The sequence below is a fragment of the Camelus dromedarius genome, chromosome 23, assembly GCF_036321535.1.
Source record: "Camelus dromedarius isolate mCamDro1 chromosome 23, mCamDro1.pat, whole genome shotgun sequence".
Classification (NCBI taxonomy): Eukaryota; Metazoa; Chordata; class Mammalia; order Artiodactyla; family Camelidae; genus Camelus; species Camelus dromedarius.
In genome coordinates this window covers 7,308,655-7,328,862 of record NC_087458.1, presented here as the reverse complement: position 1 = coordinate 7,328,862, position 20,208 = coordinate 7,308,655, and the positions used below count along the sequence as shown (strand labels likewise).

General features: G+C 44.6%; 2 protein-coding genes across 3 annotated transcripts in view; one reads left to right on the top strand and one right to left on the bottom strand.

Annotated features, from left to right (window-relative positions):
* Positions 1–1,038: 1,038 nt before the first annotated feature.
* On the bottom strand, positions 1,039–19,897 carry SYT11 (synaptotagmin 11). Of its 2 annotated transcripts, none has more exons than XM_031436118.2 (4): positions 19,605–19,897; positions 13,073–13,899; positions 4,939–5,059; positions 1,039–4,370 (listed from the first exon to the last, which is right to left on the bottom strand). In XM_031436118.2, the coding sequence occupies exons 1-4, from the start codon at positions 19,636–19,638 to the stop codon at positions 4,060–4,062; spliced, it is 1,293 nt and encodes a 430-aa protein (XP_031291978.1). In that variant the 5' UTR covers positions 19,639–19,897; the 3' UTR covers positions 1,039–4,059. The 2 variants fall into 2 exon arrangements, with proteins under 2 accessions (XP_031291978.1, XP_010997788.1); XM_010999486.3 differs by having other exon boundaries at positions 4,936–5,059; positions 19,605–19,895.
* GON4L (gon-4 like) overlaps positions 18,821–20,208 on the top strand; it is a 67,356-nt gene continuing 65,968 nt past the window's right edge. The window contains exon 1 of the mRNA XM_064477832.1: positions 18,821–18,853. The gene's annotated coding sequence lies outside the window, so the exon portion shown is untranslated. The remainder of the gene's footprint in view (positions 18,854–20,208) is intronic.

Genomic DNA, 20,208 nt, shown 5'->3' with positions numbered 1-20,208 from the left:
GTGTTAGAAAAAAGTAGTATACAAAATTACATACATACCATGACTGGAATCATCAGATAGTTCAAACAAATTGGAAGGAGACATGTCAGAATTAGTAATGTTTGTCTGTAAGTGGATTTTTTCCTATTTCTATGAACTTGTACTTTATTATACATGTTTTTGACAATGATCCTGAGTAATGGATCAGGGGGAAAAATGCTCAGGAAATAAGATTAGAAGTCAAAACGGGGGAAGATATAGTTCAGTGGTAGAGTGCATACCTCGCATGCACAGGGTCCTGGATTCAATCCCCAGTACCTCCATCAAAGATAAATAAAATCAATTACCTCCCTGTCAACAACAACAAAAAGACAAAAAGGGTTGGAATCTTGATTTTTTTTCCTCTTTATTTTCCAATTTTCTTATAATATGCTTATGATGTTAGTTTTGTAATTTAAAAATGTTTTATAGTTCCTTTACTGAAACTTTCAAAGAGCAGAGCCTTTTTCTCCTGCTTCCTTTCTCGCTACTTCTCGCAGGTACACACAGTGTTCCTTTTCTTTCAGAGCATTTCTGAGTTTGTAATTAAATATTTATTAATGTGATTATTTGATTAACGCTTGTCCTCTGCTAAACTCCTCAAACGCAGGACTCTTGCTTGTCAATGTATTGTATCCCCAGTAGCTGGCACATGGTAGGCATTCAGTTAAATTTTTTTTTCTTGACTAATGAGTAAATGAGAGGACAGAATCAGCCAGTCTCAGCATTGCTTTTGGCGATAAATATTTCCAATTAAAGGAGCAGGCTAATTCTCAGCACTGAAATCCATTATGTTTTGCTCTGGTGGTTATAGTCTCAAATATTACATTTTAAGAGGAAAACAGAAGGACTAGAAAAAAAGACTCTGGGTCTGGAGCCTAGAATCTGCATTTTTCAACAAGTGTCCCAGAAGATTCTGAACCACACTTTGGAAAACATGCCCACATTCTATTGGAGTCTGAGTGTTAGCATCATTCATTGTCATCCAGCTTTCAAGAAAATCATGCTGATGTCACTGGGTCTATTTAATGTGAATCAGTCTTTATTTTGCACTTGTGTGGTGCATTAACAAATTCAACATACAAGATAGCATTACATATTGTAGGTTAGCGTTACAGCATTACGCAGTTTCACACAATTCATGTTAGCTTTTTCGATTTTTCCTTTTTTTTTTTTCTTTTTTTTTTAATTTGACACGTTTATTTTAGAGTTTCATTTTTTACAAGAGAAGACACAAGGTAAAGAAAGACGACCACATCGGAGAAGAATCACGGTGAGGGCAATGTCACTATCCTGGCAATAAGAAAAGCCTTCCAAGAAAAAGGACTTGCATTTTTCCCTCTCCTGAGCAAGCCGCACCTGGCCCACCAACCAGTTCTGTCTGTTTTCACATCCAGAGCACTGCTCATAAACGTGTACATCTCAGCTGTGCTCCACTGAGAAGAACCGAAAGAAGGAATAAGTCATAAAGGGACTTTTGTTATTAAGAAAAAAAACTCTTGTCTTCCCAAGGGAATCAAGATATCAGCAGAGAAGGACTGACTCTTGGAAAATCAGAAGTGACCATTCCCTAACCTATTCCTGACCATGAGTGCCTTGTACAAAAGCTAGAATGTGACTCTCTTGTCTTTCAACTGACTCTTAGGAGGAGGCATTCCTCCTCCACCCTTATCAGTTAGCTCTGGGAGGAGCAACTGTGAAAGCCAAAGTCAGCTCAGAAACTTCGGGACGGCAAAGTCAAGGGCACGATGGATCAAGCCTGAGGTAGGAGGGAGGAACCCTGTACTGTTTGCCTCTTTGCCCTTTTCTGAGAAAGACACTGAGGCAGCTCCTAGGCAACAGAACTCCTGGTTCCCCCCTGGCACCTCACCACCCACTGCTCAGTAGACCCAAAGAATGCAAGGAATAAAGCTACCAGGAGATGGGGAAGAGAGGACTGGCATGAGGCTGTTTTCCCAGACTTCCCTCGGGAGGAGCTACAGAGGCACACACAGCAGGGCAAAGACCGGACTATCTCCACCTGTTGCTTCGCATTGTTTCTGGGAAGGAAACAAAAGTGGGCTGCTCAGCGATTTCTGATCTTTAGACATTAAGGCGATGAAGAGGAACCATTTAAAATTTTTCCTAATGGGGCTTCAGAATGCTCCTGTCAGATTTACATTAAACTATCTCAATGCATTTTTAGAAAACAAAAATTATTTTCTTCTACGTATGATACAGTATTTACATTCCATGGAGTGCAGGATAGAGACTGGTGGTGTGAACCCAACTGATGGTGAGATTGTGAGTCAAATTATGGGGGCTGGGGGCTGACAGGGACAAGAACAGAGAGTGGGCTTTGTGCCTGCTCAGAACTGCTCTGCATTGTCAAGAATCCAGGTGGGAAAAAAAGGAAAAAAAGGATGCAGGGACACAGATTAGTATTAAATCCACAAGAGTTAAGGGATCGTCAAAGGCAACATCACCACTCTCTCCATGGAAACTCAGCTTTCCAGCTCCCTTTTCAGAAGCAAGTTAGATCGTGATGTTCTTGTATGAATGTGGGTTTTCAATCTTGGCTCATCTTTCAGGCCTTGGTTCAAGCCGCTGCTTATTTGAGTTCCTCTTCAGGCTGGCAAAAAATATCTACTACCTATCCAGGCTTACTTATTATCAATGAAGTCTTTGCCATCTGAAAAGTCTCAACTTTAGAGACACGGCTAGACTGGGAATAAGGAGATGTGAATTCTAATCCCAGCAAGATGCTGAATCTCTCTCAACCTCTCTTGTCCACTGGCAGGAGGATTGACATCTGTGGTCCCCCCATTCCTTCCTCTTCTCTTGAGATTCATAAGTCTTAAGAACTAAGCCCTTTGTTTTGAGGGAAAGGATGTTCTGAAAGAATCTAAGTCATCTTTATTATTCATTTAATTGCATTTCCTCATTTAGTTATTTTTAAGAGCCATTATTGAAAAATTTAAGGAGAAAAAATAATTTCTGAAGGCCCTTTTCCTTATGAAGCCAAACTAACCTCATCTAAGCTACTTGAGAAGACTCTAAGCTTCTCAATGGTTAGCATCACTGGAGAAGCAAAGGCCAGTTTAATCCTTCAAACCTCTGATGATTTCTAACCCATCGACCAACAAATGGCTGTCACTTCCATATACAGCTACAAAGGGAGATGGCAGTCACCTCATTTTCTTTTCCTTGTCTTCATACTGCAGACAGAGTTTGGGATCAGCTGGATGTGTTCACTGGTCCTATCCTAGAGCTGAATTTGAAGTCCCCAAAGCTCTTTTTAGAGAAGTCATCTAGTTTTGTAAACTTAAAGTCTACCTAATAAGTCTGATGTCTTCATATACTTGATCACAAATTAATCAAGGACTGCCTTTTACCCCTTCATAGCAGGAGGGCTGACAGCATACAAACCGCATTTCTCGGTCTTTCTCCTGAAAACTGCTTTATCCATTCCACCTTTGTTTCTTGGCTTACTACAGACCTCTGGACCTTGAGCTCAGTGAAAGGGCAGAGATGGAAGAGGTAACAGGGAGAAAAGATAGAGATGATGAAAACATGAGGTTTTACAAGAGCAAAATATTCTGCAGAGGTGGGGTGTGAGAATAACTCTCCAGAGAAGCCCAATAAAAAGAGATCAATTTCAGGTAATCAGCAAATACAATTCGGCACAAAACACAATTTTCATGGATTAAAATCTGTAACTTGATGTTGGCAGTTAGCCTAATTTCTTCAGTTTGTATTAGACATGCAAGTATAAGGTTACATTGTTATATATAGACTTGTAGAGGTCTTTCCCTTTCTTTTTTTCCCCATTTGAAAAAAAAAAAAAGGAATTTCTAGTGCCTTGCAAAGGAGAAAAATCATCATCGCTAAGAACTGATCTGCAGCTGTGGTCATGTGGGGTGGTTCTTTGTGGGGTTTGTTTTGTAAGAAATTTTCTTCTACAACTAAAATGAGGTTTTGAGTCCGCTTCCCTCTGTCATCTCTCTCCCCGCCACATCCCCGCCCAGCCCGGCCCCGGGGTTAGAGGCGAGGAGAACAGGATTAGTACTCGCTCAGACTGTGCCACTTGGCCACAGGCTTGCGGGGGCTCTCGCAGACCTCTCTCCAGTGTTCGGCACCGCTGGCTGTGACACTGTGCGCGCCCAGGATCAGCCTTCCCACCACCTCGTTCTTGGTGGTGCGATCGAAGTCGATGACGAGGAACTCGATGCTGATGTCAGGCAGGAGGTCGGTGGGGATATCATAGATGAAAGACTCGTTGAAGACTGGGTTCAAAGTGCACTTCTTCACGTGGGTTTTCTTCTTGGCGATGCGCTTTCTGCCGTAGTAGACGTTCACCTTGACGTAAGGATCTGGGGCCCCCAAAGAGATAAGAAAAAGGGAGACAGGCCTATGACACAGTCCTCTCCTGTACAGTGGTGACTTCATGTTGGGGAGGAGGGGGTTCTGTTCATCTCCTTGGCCACCCCCGTGTGGTCTTTAGTGACTGCACAGTAAGTGCATGCCGACTGTGTGCACATCTGCCTGCCTGGACAAGGGGCCAAGGAAACCATGCAGGAATGGAACTGAACAACTGGCTAGAGTCAGGGCTGAAGAAACCCCACGACACCGACAAGCATTCTCTAGGGCGTGGGGAATGACAACAGCCTGCTGTCTTTTTGAGAGTCTCACCCAGGGCAAGGGCACAGCACCTGCCACGCATATCACTAGAATACCCAACCAAATGTAAAGACCTCATTTGCTCACCCAAATCTCCTCCCTGGCTACATTCATTGGGAAAAGAATGCAGACAGAGAGGAACAGGGGGAAAAGTGAGAGGCGTCAGGGGTCCTGAAAGGTGCCTGGGTCACAGGCAAGGGGCAGTAGTTGAGGGGGGAGGAGGTAGACAGATAGAAATAGGTTGAAGTAAATAGCTGCTACCTGAGAGACCGGTGATATCCATCTTCGGCAAGTGTCTGGCTTTGAGGACCACCACTGTCATTCTTTGTGCCACAGGCTGATATGACAGAGACACCTGGAGCTCCCCTCTGCTAATGCACTTCTGTGGAGAAGAAATAGCAGATGGGATCCCAGCAGAGGGTGCAGGCCACGGCACAGAAAGCACGCAGGGGAAAAAGGAAATGTTCAAATCATAATCCTGATACAGAATAAAATCATTTGCACGGAGAAGCAGTGTAGCCTAGTATTTCAGAGTACAGACTCTGAAGTCAGACTGGCCTGGATTCAAATTCTGACTTTGCTTCTTATCAGTATGATCTGGGACAAGTTACTTGAGCTCTCTGTACCTCCACTTTGTCATCTATAACATGGAGTTAAATATTGTACCTACTTCACAGGGTTAGGAAGAGGATGCAGTAAGTTAGAATTTGTAAAACACCACAGTGCCCAGCACACAGTGTATACGAGACATGCATTCTTTCCTAGTTTCATTTGGTTTTTGTGATAAAATAGTTTTGAAGGCTGTATAGTGGGACATAGGAAACTTGAGTTTGAGTCTTAACTTTGCCTTTTACTCACCACCTGGCGCTAGGCAAGTCCCTGAACTTTCTGGAGTCTGTTACTCCATTAAATATCAACACCTGCTCTGCCTGCCTCAGTGTATATGCCCTTCTCCAGCCAAGGCAGCTTCCTCTCCACATCTTTGTTTCCCCACCTTTAAATTTTACGCTAGGCTCTATTTTGAGCTTGGAAAAACCCTCCAGCCCTCCAAGAACATTTCTCTTTTTTGGTTTCATTTTTTGGTTTTGGTTTTGTTCCTGTTTTTTTTTTTTTTTTTTTGGTCCTCCAAGAACATTTTAAACAAGATTGGATACTACATGCCAGGTGTTGGGGATTCAAAGCTGATAGAACTCAGTTCTTGCTCCCAAGGAACTTCTCATGGAGTAGAAGAGAGAGATGTAAACATATTTACTTGTCCGAAAAGTAAGAAGCCTAAGTGCCACTGGGAGATTCAAAGAAGGCTTTGCCCGCTGATGTCCAGGCTGAGTTTGAGGGGGTTAAGAGCCACTGAGGCACTGGACAAAGAGAAGACCACGTGGAGCAGAGCAGTAGAGTGGCTGGTACCAAGGCATTGGGTGCTGAAAGGTAGGCTAGGCTGGGTTCAGAGGATGGTGAGTGGCGAGTGTGCCTGAATTTGGGGTGCTGGCAGGGGGGATGGGCTGGGAACCCGGAGAGGTGGGTTGGGGGATGGGAGGTGAAGGGCAGTGGAGACAGGCTGACCAAGCAGCAGAGCCACCAGCAGCACACAGGTGAGAGGAGGTCTGTAAGCATAGTAGTGACAAAGTTGTTGTTGTTAATATATTAATAATCATGTTATTCTAGTGAAAGTCAGAAAGCTCAGTTAAGAGGCTGCTGCAACAGGCTAGGGAAGAAACTGACAAAGCCAGGAACCAGGGCGGTAGCAGAGGAGACAGATGTGGGGTAAGTTATGTCTCAGGACGAATTGTCAGAATTTGCTGGTTTGGAGTGGCTAACTGGATGTAAATATAGGCGAGAGGGAAGAAATGGAGGAATATTTCTTGTGTTTCTAGCTTAGAAAGTGGGGATGATGGGGGAGGGTATAGCTCAGTGGTAGACCGTATGCTTAGCATGCACAAGATCCTGGGTTCAATCTCCAGTACCTCCATTAAAATACATAAGTAAATAAACCTAATTACCCCCCAAAAATAATTTTTAAAAAAGGAAATAAGAGCTGCTTAAAAAAAAAAAGTGGAGATGAGGCTGGGACCAGGGAAATAAAAGGAGGTGGGATTGGAGGCATTTAGGACAGAAGTTCAATTCGAGACAAAAATCATTCCTCCACAATCAAATCTTATTTCTTGTATTCTTCATAGTCCCAAAGAAATGTCAGCTACTATAGGAATTCTTAGATTCAGCAGAAATAGACTAAACTCAGTACCAGTCTTCCATATGCCAGCCACATATCCACCAAAATGACTTCTTGTCCACTTACTAAGTACCAGGCACTCTGCTATCAGCTAGGGCTGAAAAGGGACAACGAGGGACCTCATCCTCAAGAAGCTCGCCTGCTAGTGCACTACCTGCTTAGGTGTGTCTGGTGCAGGAAAGGCTAATAGCAGTAAATAATTTAATTAGCTCATCAGTGAATAATAAGGGGGAAAAAACCTAATAGTTCATGCTTTGATTATGTCTTTTTTTTGGTTTTCACTGGTTTACATTTTTTAAAATTTGTTTTAATTTAGGTTTTTTGTTTTGTTTTATTTTTTTGGAGGCACTGAGGATTGAAGCCAGGACCTCGTGCATGCTAAGCACACGCTCTACCACTGAGCTATACCTCCCCACCGATTATAAGTCTTAAGTCATCTTGAGGAATGAAACTGTGATAATATTTTCACATGGTTTAAACTTTTTCTTTTTTAAAAATTTAATTTAATTAATTAATTTACTTAAAAAAATTTCTTAAGGCTGTATTTCATACCAGGAGCATATGGACATGCCTTTCATAGGGCATAGAACACGACTAAACTTTAAACTTAGACTTTAGCTTTTGAAAATGAAATATAAAAGAGAATAGACTTTAAAAAAGATTTTCATGGTTTTCTCTGCTAGATTGAAGCCCCTTGTTTTTTCCTTATCTATAACATACATATTGTTGGCTCTTGATTATATTCACAGGAAGTACCCTCAGCCAGTTTAAAATCACAGGCTGGCTGCCCTGGTTGATCAGTATACTTCTGGGCTGCTTCCTTTTGACATCAGTCAGAACACAATCAGAGAATGTAAACTAATTTACATTACTAAACTGGCATCAGGAAAGTAATCCCTCATCATAAAGAAAATCAAATGCCTTCCAAATCATTCAGAACTGAGCTGCCCAATGCAATATCCACCAGCTACATGTATCTATTTAAATTTATTTAAAATTTTTTCATTTTCTATTTAAATTTTACTTTTAATTCATTAAAAATAAATAAAATTAAAATTTTAGTTCCTTAGTCACACTGGCCATATTTCAAGTGCTCAATAGCCACATGTGCCTAGTGGCCACCATAGTAGACAGTGTGAATATAGAACATTTCCATCATCATAGAAAGTTCCAGTAGATAGTGCTGATCAAAAAGAACTTTTGGATTATTTGGGCCACAGCTCCCTTCCATTTTCATGAATAATGAAATGTTGACTAGATTTGAAATCTATTTCTGGGACCACACTTGAATATTGGTATCTAAATATTAAATATACAATCTTTGAATAAAATTCTAACTTTGTATACAGAAGAAGGCTAGGTGGGGTAAAAGGGAAATTTGATTTAAAAAACAGAGTTTAAAAAATAGTTTTATTTGTAAAAATAACATTGATTACAATATTATAGCTTAGATTTTCTGATTACTTCTTTAAAACTCTGTTTCTTAATTCATCCATTATAGCAAAATCATCCTAAATCCCGTGCCCCTTCCCTAGTTCTTTGGAAAAGTGGACAACTTTTGGTTCCCCTCTTATTAATTTCCTCCCCTAACATCACTCTTCAGGCAACTGTTCTCCATCTGATCCCGCCCTCTGCTCCTTCACCTTTGGCCATTTTACATGGGCAGAATGCCCGTCCCCATTCAGCTGTCCCTTTGTGGTCCCAAGTCTGCAGCCACAACACCACCTGAATGCCATTCCATTCTGCATTGAAGGCCAGCATTTCATGTCCCCTCCCCCCACCCCCTACTCCCCCAGTTCCCCCTCTCTTCCACCCAATTCCCACTCTGAGTAGCTAGCATTATCAATGGCTCTTTCTCAAGGGCTCTTTGTCAAGGGCTGGGAGCGAACTCTGTTTCCCATCCCCTTGGCCTAGTGAGGTAAAGACCCTGCTGAGGGGCAGGCAAGCAGAAGGACAAGGGGGAGAAAGGGTTTTATCCATGCCTGACAGAGTTGTGAGGCTTTGGTTTCAGAGAGCGGGACCCTTTCTCACTGAGGGGAAAAGAGGAGCAGGAGCGGTGGTCCTAAAGATGTTCAGCTGAAGGAAATAGTTAGGCAAGGGTTAAGTCTGTTTCTGGTAATTAGCAGAGCCCCTTCCAGATTTTTCAAGCCACAGAAGCTTTACATTCGGTGGACTCATGCATCCTCAATAAACCTTTATTGGGGCTAGAGGTTCTAAGCGCTACCTCGACATAAATCACAGTCGTGGGAAAACAAAAGAAACAAAGACCTCAACATTCAACCACATCCACCCCCCCTTCCCTGTCTTCTCCCCAGTACACATCCATAGCAACTTCCTTTATTGTTTATTTCTTTATTGTTCCTGGAAAACTGACATTCCTTTCTCTTTCTCTCTTTTCAGTCCCTTTTGACTAGACTGGATGACCTCTAAGGTCTCTTGTAAATCTGAGATTTTAAGAATCCTCTCATTCCCATGACCATTGTCCTAGGTCATGAACACCAATCTGGTGGTAGAAAGACAGGAAATGGTTTGGAAAACAATGACCTGAAGAAATTAGGAGTCTAGCAACTCTCTATTATCCACTTTGTAAATCACTCTTTTCTGCTGTCTTTTCTTTACCCCAGACCTCTCTGCACCACCTCCCTTCTACTTGTGGGGGACGCACTATGGGAATGTAAATTTACTTTTATTTCTATCTGAATAAAATATTAGGGGAAAAAAAAAGCTGCCACTGGAAAAAAGTCCAGTTCATAGTTCCTATGTCCAACTCAGAGATTTGGGGACATTATAGAGTTTATTTTTATTGTTTTTATTTTTATTTATTTATATTTTTGGGGAGGAAGTAATTAGGTTTACTTATTTATTTCTTAATGGAGTTACTGGAGATTGAACCCAGTACTTGGTGCATGCTAAGCATGTGCTCTACCACTGAGCTATACCTTCCCCCCCATAGAGTTCATACTGTGAACGTTCACTAATAATCAAGCGTTAATTTTTTCTTCTTTTTTTTTAGTGGAGGTACTGGGGATTGAACTCAGAACTTCATGCATGTTAAACATGGGCTCTACCACTGAGCTAGTACCCTCCCCCTCAAATGTTAATTTTTAATGCTGCTTGTATCATTCTGTATGTTCATAAGAGCTGAGAGTGCTCCCACGAAGTGACCCCATTAGCCTTCATGATCCAGCTCAAAGGGAGACTGAGGCCCAGAGAAGGTAACTGCTTGCCCAGAATTAGGGAGTGAAACGGACAGAGTCAGAAATGGTGACCAGTCCTGGGCTTCTTCAACAAGACTACACTGTGATAATGGAAAGGACAAGAGTTGAATTTCCTGCTAAAGGTCAGGAAATGCAGTTAGGGGTGGGGAGTTGTCTAGAGAAATGCAATTCTCACCAATCTCCACCCCGGAATCTTTGGCCCCATAGTATACGGGAATGCCTTACACAGACCAGAGAAAGCTCTTTACAGACAGGGTGGAATAGTCCCAGGCAGCTCTAACTGCTGAGCCAAGGGGAGATCCAGAAAGGGCAGACTTTTGGCTACAGTAGGGAGGGCTGAGGGTAGACATTTGGAGGCTGCACTACTAGGGAAGCAGGGGGACAACTGACTAGGGGGGTGACAGCCATGACCCAGGATGGAACACAGCCCTGCCTACAGGCACTGGTTGGGGCAAACAGGTTTAGGAAGGCTGAGAGGCTCTGGGGTGGGGCTGCACAGGCTCTGGGTGTCCTGTCGGGCTGCTCCCAGGGGATGTGTAGCTCGGAATCCCAGTCCTGCCTGGCTTATCCCTCCTGAAGGGAGTTAATAAAGTGGAAAGAAGCTTGGCTCTTGCCAAGAGCCCCTGGCAGTTTAGCAAATGCCATTGTCTGTGCTCCCTGCCCAGTGTCCTGGATTTGAGGCTGTTTTGTTCCCAGCCCAAGTCAGTCCCTTTCCTTGCCAGTCTCTTCCCAGCTGCAGCTTGGCACAGAGCCATGCTCCACTCTCAGCTGTGGGCTGCGAGTGTACGAGCCATCTGGAGGAGTCCAGCTACTTGGTGGCTTTACCAAGGCTGGTGCTACAGGGAAGGCTGTGGTAGAAAGGACCCCCCTAAGAACTAGATGAAGGCAGGAAGGAGACACTGGAGCTGCTATAAAGGGGAGTTGGGAATTAGGGAAGTGGGTTGGCAGAATCGGGAGGAAAAGAAATGGAGAGAGGGGAAGGGATGGAGGGGGATGAAACAGATCACTACTGCAGCTTCTGTCTGGGCCTCTGACTCCAAGCTCAGACTACACGACAGCTCCTGCTGTGTGGGACTCTCGGATGTCGTACTGTATTCTAGCAATGGACCAGTGTTTATGCCCTGACCAAAGGCCTCTAATAGTCTTTAAAATGTTTGCACTCCCCTTGGTCCCTGTGAGGTAGAGCTGAGTGTGCCACGTGGCAACAGCAGTTCTCTGGGTAATGGCATGACGAGGCTGGCTGCAGTGGGACAGGTGCCTACTACACAGCAGAGAGGGTAGGCACACATCTCCAGGGGGACTGCTGCCTGCCTCCCATCCCCAACCTGGCACAGCACAGTGTCCTCCTTCAGTGGCCAAACCCTCCTGGGAGCTCACTGCACACTCAGCCCTGCTGGCCTGGAAGCCTCTGTCCAGTTCTGAGCCTCCCGCCTCCCCATTGGGTCCAGCGTGGGCTTGAAGGTGGAAGAGGCAGTACGACATAAGTAAGGCACCTCTAGGCAGGGCTCTATGTGCAGTTGTTTTTAGTGGCTCTGATATCCTTTCTGAACCTTCTACCCTCTTCCCCGTGGATCCGGGCCTCCCTTCTCTTCCTTCACTTTGTCAAAACAAAATAGAAATATCTACAAACCACATTATCTCTCCCATAGAGCAAACTTTATTAATAATAGAAATAATAATAATAATAGTGGTTACTATTTACTGAAGGTTTACTAAGTGCTATGGACTAAGTAAAATCATCATCTTAATTCCTATAAGAAACTGAGACTTAGAGAATTTAAGCAGCTTGCTCAAGGTCACTTTGCTGGTGGACTTCAGATTCAAATGCAGGTCTGATTTCAAAGTCCTTGCTATCAACCATTTATGTTAAATCCTGAAAAAGGAATGAAACTCTAAAATTTCAACAACTTCCTTCATAGCACCTACCACACTCACTATATGAGAATTGCCAAGATTTATTTCTTTCTCTTCCACTAAAGTAAATCTCCACAAGGGCAATCATATGCCAGGTGTATGCTCTCACTTGATCCTCATAACCTGTGAGGAAGGCAATATGATCAGCTCCATTTTACAGATGGGGAAATAGACTCTTAGAAGGGTGAAGGACTCACCCATATCACACTGCTGGAAAGTGGTGAGCTGGACCGTGAAGCTGGGCAGTCCGACTCAAGAGCCCTAGTGCTTAACCACAGAACCACGCTGCCTCCCCAGTTGAGGAAGGAATAAATGAACTAGTCGGGGTGGCGTTACCATTCTTCCATCCCTAAAATTATAACTCGAGAGCCAATGCTGGCCTAGTGGAGAGAAGGTAGGATGAAGGGCTCTCATCTCCCTTTAAATGCAAACAGGGAGGACAGTGGGGGAGGAGAAGGGGAACAGAGAAGGGAGAGGTGTCCATGGTAAAGGCTTGGGCCTAGATGAGGGGCCCAAAGGCTGAGGTCATTTATTAAGCTGCATTTATAAAATGGTTATCAGAAGTCATATACATGATACTACTTACACAACTCTAAGTTTCTGTTGGGAAAGGGAAGCTGAGGGGGAAGTTACTGAACTACTTTCAGAGCTTCTCAGCTGTGACAACTAAGTGCACTAGAAGAGGATCACACGTTATTCTGGAGAAGAAATTGGCCCCCACATCCATGATGTGATGGGGTCTAGGACTGGTGAGCCAGCCTGCTCCAAGCAAGCTGGATATGGCATCAGGATGCCCACTACTAAGTGAAATTTCAGAAGATACTTGCCTTTCTTTCCTTAGGAACTTGGAGGAGGTGTTCTTGGAGATCTAACCAGCCAGGCTGTCTGTCTTACTCTGACCACTGCCTAACACTGATAGCCAAGAGCTTCCTCTCAACAGCCTCTCTTTGCCAACTATCCCACCCCCTCCCCCTGCCATTTGTCCCCTTCTCTCCCCCAACCTACCATCCCTCCCCAACACACTCTTTCTCCTCACCTGGATGTTCCTTTTGATGATGTCCCTGGTCAGCTGTACCTTGCCTGTGCTGGGGTCTACCCCAGCCAACGGCACCATGACCTCCCCAATGACGTCATCCCGGGAGAAGCGGTCAAAGCTGAGGACGAGGAAGTGCAGTACCAGGTCCTGCAGCTGGCTGTATGGGATGCCATAGAAGGTGAAGGTCTCGTCAAACACAGGGTCCAGGGTCTTCCGCAGCACTCTGGTCTTCACCCGATGCCGCTTGTCGGGGAGGATGGTCATTTTGATGTAGGGGTCAGAGCCCTGTGTCTGGTCATCCATCACCGGCAGCCCATGAGCCTCCTGGATTGTCACCACCAGGGCTTTTTTCGGGAAGTTATAGTCCACTGAGAAGGTGAGGGATCCTAGCATGACATCCTCCTCTGGAGATGATGGAGAAGTAGTTTTGCTCTCCCCGGGGGTCAGGCTCGCAATGGGGCTCCTCAGTTCTTCCCCATAGTCCACTTTGATGGGTAACTGATCTATACAAGATCCAGAGTTAGGTCCTCTAGAACCCTTGTCTTGGCCCAGCAGGCCAGCCTCTGCTGCGTCCACCAACAGGTTCCCACGTCCACCTTCCCTCCCAGAGCCATCTTTGTCTCTCCGCACTTTGATGATTTTCTTCTTGTTGCTGAGGGTCTCTGGGTATATGCTGATGCCTTTGAGCATGTGAATAAACTTGTATGGTGGAGTCTTGTGCTTCTTTTCTGCCTGCTGGTGGCAGCATGTCCAGACAAAGACGGTCACTGAGACACACACCACCAGCACAGAGGCCCCAATGAGGCCGGCCACCACTGGTGACACATCTGAAGGTGGAGACCAGAGACATGTCAAGGCTGGTGGACCTCAATGCCCTGTCCAGAGCATCCCTGCTTAGTGGCTGTGCTGGAGCCATGCTAATCTGCAGCCTGGCCTCCAAAGCAAAACTTGCTCATCTGGGCTTATGAACTACTCCCCCGTCTTAGAGATGCCCTCACCTATCCTTTCCAATCAATGCATGGCTCTTCCTTTCAACCAAACTTGGATGAAATATTGTCTTCTCTAGAAAGCCTTCCCTGAAGCGCTCCACCTGACTGCCTGTTTTTTCTTGGCCTTCCTTCAATGCTTATGGACTTGGTTTGCTCATACTGATTTGTCTTTCACATAAAGCTGCCTGGTAAATGCTGTAGGTCACCTTTTTACATGGGAACCCATTCACCTCAACTGTTACACAAGGGCATGAGCTGTGTCTGGTTTCAGGAGGATATTCCACAGCATTCAGCGCAGGGTTTGCAACAGTGGGCCTGTGTTGACTCACTGACTGACAGGTGGGGTGGAAGGATGTGGGGTTGACTTTTGATGGTTTTGGAAGTGTGCCCAAGTATGGTAAAAACGAGTGGGTGGTAAGAAGTAGAAGAACTCTGGGTCTAGGTACTTTTAAAATATGTTCCACATTTCAGCTCCCAGGTATTTAAAATACAAGTATTTTACATAGGAAGAAACAGGGACTATGGAAAATGTCAGATCTTTGCTCAACTGTCACCTTCTTAGTAAGATCCTCCCTGACCACCCTATTTAAAAACGTAACCGTTTCCACCCCTGAGACCCACACTTCCTGGCTCTCTTCATTTTCTCCATATGGCTTGTCATATTCTCTCTGTCCCCAACCCCCCCACAAGAATATATATAAATACACATATAATTTTACTATTTATTGTCTGTCTCCACTAGGATGTAAGTTTCATAATGACATAGGTTTTGTCTCTTTTGTTCATTTCTGTATCCTCAGCACTAAAAACACCTAGCAGGTACTTAACATATATTTGTTGAGTAAACAAGTAACTAAAGAGAAACACATTTTTTCCCTTCCCTTCCTCTAGTCTTATCTTCCCCTACACAAATTGGGCTCCTGACTTAAATAATTAGGTCTGGGGATTTTTCTCCCCCTTAAATTCACTGAAGCCAAATTGAGTTTAGGCCTTAAAGATCTACATACGGCCTATAGTTATCCACATTACTTTTTAGGGAAGGCTTGGGTACGGCAGGAAGAACTAAGGAAATAAATGTGATTCAAGCATATTCCAGATTCTTCCTGGAACATCCTTCCACCAGGTATCTGCCAGCTCACTTCCTCACAAAATGCAGGCCTCTGTTCATAACTCATCTTATCAGAGAAGCATTTCCTGACTGCCTCAAGTGAGATAATATCCCCATCACCCTGATTTATCTTTCTTCACAGCACTTATTACCCCCAACATATATTTGTCTGTCCTTCCTCACTAGATAAGCTTAGTAAAAATACTGACTGTTCACTGCTATATTCCTAGATCTTGGAACCACGTGGCACATAGTAAGTGTTCAGTGAACAAATGAATTAGTAACTCAAAACAGTATCCACAGATTGGAAAAAGAGATTGAGATCAATATGATTACATATAACAGGGATAAATGTAAAATTCTATCTGGCCTTTAAAATCTATTAATAGGCAATGGGAGACCTTACATGATGAATCTGAGTGAAAATAACTTAGTAGTTGAGGTGACACCAAGCTTGGAGTATAATTAGGCTAATACCAACTTATACCATGAGTACAACATCCATATCATAGGAGGGGGAGTGTCATTTTATCTGCACTGATCACAACACACATGGAGTGTTCTATTGTGTACAAGAATATTTACTGCTATTTTTTGCGTACATTTATGACATCCCTGCCAGGCATTGTGCTAGAGCTTTCTCCATCTGAATCAAAGATCTCATTGAATAGGTATCATTAATATCCCTGCTTTACAACTGAGGAACCTGGGGACTCAAATCTGCCCTAGGCCAGAGAGTAGCAAATGGCAGTGATGAGACTTAAACTCTGGTCTACCTGACACCAGATTGTCTCTACATTAGGGATAAGCAGAATAGTGGAGGACCTGAAAACCAGATCAAATGAGGAGCTAAGGGTTCTAGGAATAATAACCTTCTTCAATAATTAAAGGCATTTTTCTGGAAGGAGGTCTGATTTGATTTTACTTTGGAGGACAGGTCTAACACCAGTGCGTACAGGCTACAAGACAGGTTTTGACTCAGAGTTAGAATCAAATTATTGTAAGAACTGCCTCACAGTGGCCCAGGCTGCTTCATGAGGCAGTGAATCTCAATTGAAGACTTTCTTTTTCAAAATTAATTAATTTTTATACTTTAAATTTGAAAACTTTCAAACACAGGTTGGATTGCCATGGGTCAGGCATATTCTAAAAGGGATTTCACCCATGGGAATTGGACTAAATGTCTCTGAAATTCTTTCTGCCTCAAACATTCCATGGTTCTCTGAAAGATGGGACTATGTAAGAAAATAAGTGGTTACATTTTGAAATAATATAGATTAGGAGTAAAGCCATTAACAAAATAAACCAAAGTGACCATGTCCATGGCCATACTGAATAAGAGCATTTATTCTCAGAGTAGCAAGTGAAATAAGAGCTGTTAGGGAGAGGTTTCACAAAATGGGAGCAGACTTGGCAGTAAGCTCCTTGAGAGTGGGCAGAAATAGCATCCTGTTCGTCTTTGAATCCCTTAGTCTCTTGCGTCTAATTGGAGCTCAGTAAATATTTGTTTGAACAATTGATTGGATTCAACTGTCAGTCAGAATAGGTACAATTTGAAAAAGTGGCTCTCCGTTTGCCAGTCAGGGACTCTCCCGAAAACCGCTACTGCTTAGTAAAACTGAACAGAGATTCTCTCTGTGAGAAGAGAAAAACAGGGAACTACCAAGACAATTCTATTGTTGAGAACGATTTGAAAGGGAGTTTGAAAGGCCCAGGTTGGGAGACATCTGAGAGATCCTTTCGGCTCTACCATAGATTTATTCTGTGATCTTGAGAGATCCCACTGCCTCAACTTTAACTGCTAGAAAACAGGGGTGGAATGGGTAAAAGAGAATATGAAGGATTCTTATGTTTCAGGAGAGATGAAGAAACAGATGAATCCACTTGCGAATTATCTAGGCACTCTCCTCCACCCTGTTTCCCACTTTTGCTTTTTTTGGGGGGGGGTAAGTAATTAGCTTTATTTATTTAGTTATTTTGATGGAGGTACTGGGGATTGAACCTAGAACATTGTGCATGCTAAGCATATCCTCTAACCACTGAGCTATACCCTTCCCCCCTGCTCCACTTTCTTCTTCATTTTAGTGTTTCTTAATTCCCACTTCTCTCCTCCACACCCAAGGCAGTGAACTAGAAAAATCAGAGATAGTGAAACTCAGGACCCTATGTCTTGCTTTAGTCAAAAGTGTGGTGGGAAAAGGAAGCTGGAATTAATGGCTAAATGAATGTTTTCGAGTAGTTGTAAATTGCAGTGACCCATGCTGCTTGCTCCTTTTGTCCTCCAACGTCACGGATAATTGAGTGTTGGCTTGGTATATCTCTCAAGGGCTATGGAGTTTGAAATGAAGTACTCTATGAGACGGGAAAAAGTCAGAAGTGGTGGTTCTCTGCATAGGAGACTCTGTGTGGGTTTAAAGTTCTGCAAGACACATCTGGGCTTTGTCCAACTCTTTCAGCCCCTGACCAGTCCTGCTTATTGACACTTCCTTTGCTAAAACAGCCTTTTCCTGTCAAATAGGCCAGTGTGATACAGTGACATGAAAATGAACTTTGGCATCAACTGGAAATTGGTTTAGATTCTAGCCTAACACTACCCTAACTAGTTTGTTTGACTTCAGCCAAGTTATTTTTATCTCCCTTCAGCTCAGTCTCCTCATTTGGCAAATATATATAATAATGAATACACTGAAGGGTATTTGTAAGGATTAAATAAAATGTAGTATGTAAAAGGCCTTTATAATTTCTTTTCTTTTTTCCACTAATAGTCCCTCTAAATGAAATCACATATTATGCTCTGCACCATCTAACCTTCCAAGGAATCTGGAACTGCAATGACAGGAAAGAAAATGTTGGTAAGAAGGCATAAGAAAAAAAAAGAAAGACCAGGAAGAAAATCATGAGGTGCTCATGTGATCACAAAAGGGGCATCTCTTTTGGAAATTTAGGACTCAAAGATGCAGTAGGTGAAACATTGTAAACTGACTATACTTCAATAAAAATACATTAAAAAAAGATGCAGTAGGTGAGATGGAAGAAAGAAATATAATCATGATTCAGCCTTGGGGAATCAGTGGGAAAAGCAGTTAATGGGTGTGATCTGTTTGATCTGATGTCTTCTTCCTGGCATTGAAGGGATAGAGCACACTGGGTTCTGTTCATTTCCATAAACCTCTTACTTGGGAGTGAGAAAAGCCATTTCCTAGTTGGATTGTGGCCCCACCCTAAACACTGGAGTCTGGATGCTCAAACCTTTTGGATTGTTTGCGAGATAGAATCTCTTAAGGAATATGAAGGAACCTTAGGCCGACAGCAACTCTCATTGGTTTCTCTCATTCAAACTGGGGTAGAACTAAGGGAGAAGCAGGGCAATTCTTTTTTATTTTCGGGCCAGGAAAGCATAACACAGGAAGTTTGCTACCCAAGCACATTTTGGAGGAATCTCTCAAGAGGAAAAACTTGCTTCTCCAGCTTTTCTTTCCCATCTGCTTCCCTATTTTCCACCCCACCCTCTGCTCCAGGGAGTGTAACTGATCTTGGAGCCCGTAGGGCTGGGTCAGGGACCAGCCGCTCCGAGATGACGTAATGCTTTCTCCCGTACACAAAGCGGCCTCCCCCGGGCTCGGCCTTTTTCGCCCCTCCCCCTCAGGCCTGGCCTGGATCGGGCCCCCGCCAGCACCAGCGCGGGTGAGTCCCCCTTTTTGAAAAGCCATACCAGGGAAACGGGGAACAAAGACCCGGGAAGAAGAGCCTAGGCACTGCCAGGAGGCCCAGAAATAGACATCACGTCATCCTCCAGCCCAGCAGCGCCAAGCGCCATTTGGTAGCATCGGACGGACCCCACCATTACGATGCAGAATAGAAACTGCAGGGCCTCCTAGCCTCAGCATCCAGCTGACCGGCTTAAGGAGTGGCTTCCTTTTTGCTCCTCACCCCCGCACCTCTCTTTCCCCAGAGGCCGCCGCCTCCCCCTGGCTGTCAGCCACACATCCCACAGTCTCCAAGCTGCCATCTTGATGCCCCATCCCCCTTGCCACCTCCCTCCCCCGCAGCCCTGAGGAGTGGGAGGGGGAGGAAGGGGCACCGCCCTGCGTGTCCCAAGGGGGGGGGCTCGGCCTACCTCACCTCTCCTCCCCCAGAAGGAGGGATTCAGGTCCTCTGCAAGCTCGCTATTTCTCACCTCCAGCAGTGCTGACTGTGCACTATACAAGGTTTTAGCATCCTGGTCCTTCCCACCCTCTGTGTGGTTCTGGCCTTACCAGCCCCTGCAGCCCATAGCTCAAGTTCAGTTGCTATCTTCCGCCCGCTACCCACGACCACAGGCCCGCTTCTAGAGGGGGCGACACTTGAAGGCCCTGATCTGGGCTTCACTCTGCCCAGCTGTTGGCTTTGCAACGGTTTCGCCTACACCAGACTTAGTTTGCCAGATTCTACTTACCAAAGCTGGGTCGGATATTGGTGATCTCAGCCATGTCGTAATCAGAGGCTATTGCGATAAATGCTTTTGCAATGGTCAGACAACTCTGGGAACCTCCGGTCAGTACCGAGGCCGCCGCTGCAGAGCGCTAGGTCAGGGGAGGGGGAAGGTGTCCGGCGGACACCTCCTGCGACGGTCTGATCCCCGGTTGCCAGCTGCGGTCGCCTCTTAAGATGCTCCAGGGATGCTCTGAGCTAAGGATGCAGGTGCAGCCAGACTGGTCCTGATGCGAGGTAGGCCCCGCCTTCTTCCGAACGGCCCTCGGCAGAAGACTCCGCCTCTGTCCGAAAAGTTCCGGAAGGCAAGCCCCGCCCCTTTCCGGAAGATCTCTGGGAGGGTACCCCTCCCATCGCCAAGATTTCCTGAGAATCAGATCCCGCCCACTGATGGGCTGCGAGTCTATAAGGCGAAAACCCGGAGGCCTAAGAAGTGTAGGTACTTTAGCATATAAGAGCCTATAGATCTTGTGATTCCGGGTTCCTGGGCTTAATATAGCAGCAGAATGTTCTGGGCCAGAGGGGGCCCAGGATTTTGGAAAAAACAACATTCTATATTGCCTACATTT

What these genes read in the sequence shown, in the direction of transcription:
- SYT11 (XM_010999486.3), bottom strand. Translation starts at nt 19,638, where the DNA reads ATGGCTGAGATCACCAATATCCGACCCAGCTTTG. An exon ending in CAATATCCGACCCAGCTTTG is followed by an intron (nt 13,900 to 19,604) that starts GTAAGTAGAATC and finishes CTCCACCTTCAG; the next exon opens with ATGTGTCACCAGTGGTGGCC. An exon ending in TCATCAAAAGGAACATCCAG is followed by an intron (nt 5,060 to 13,072) that starts GTGAGGAGAAAG and finishes TCTTCTCCACAG; the next exon opens with AAGTGCATTAGCAGAGGGGA.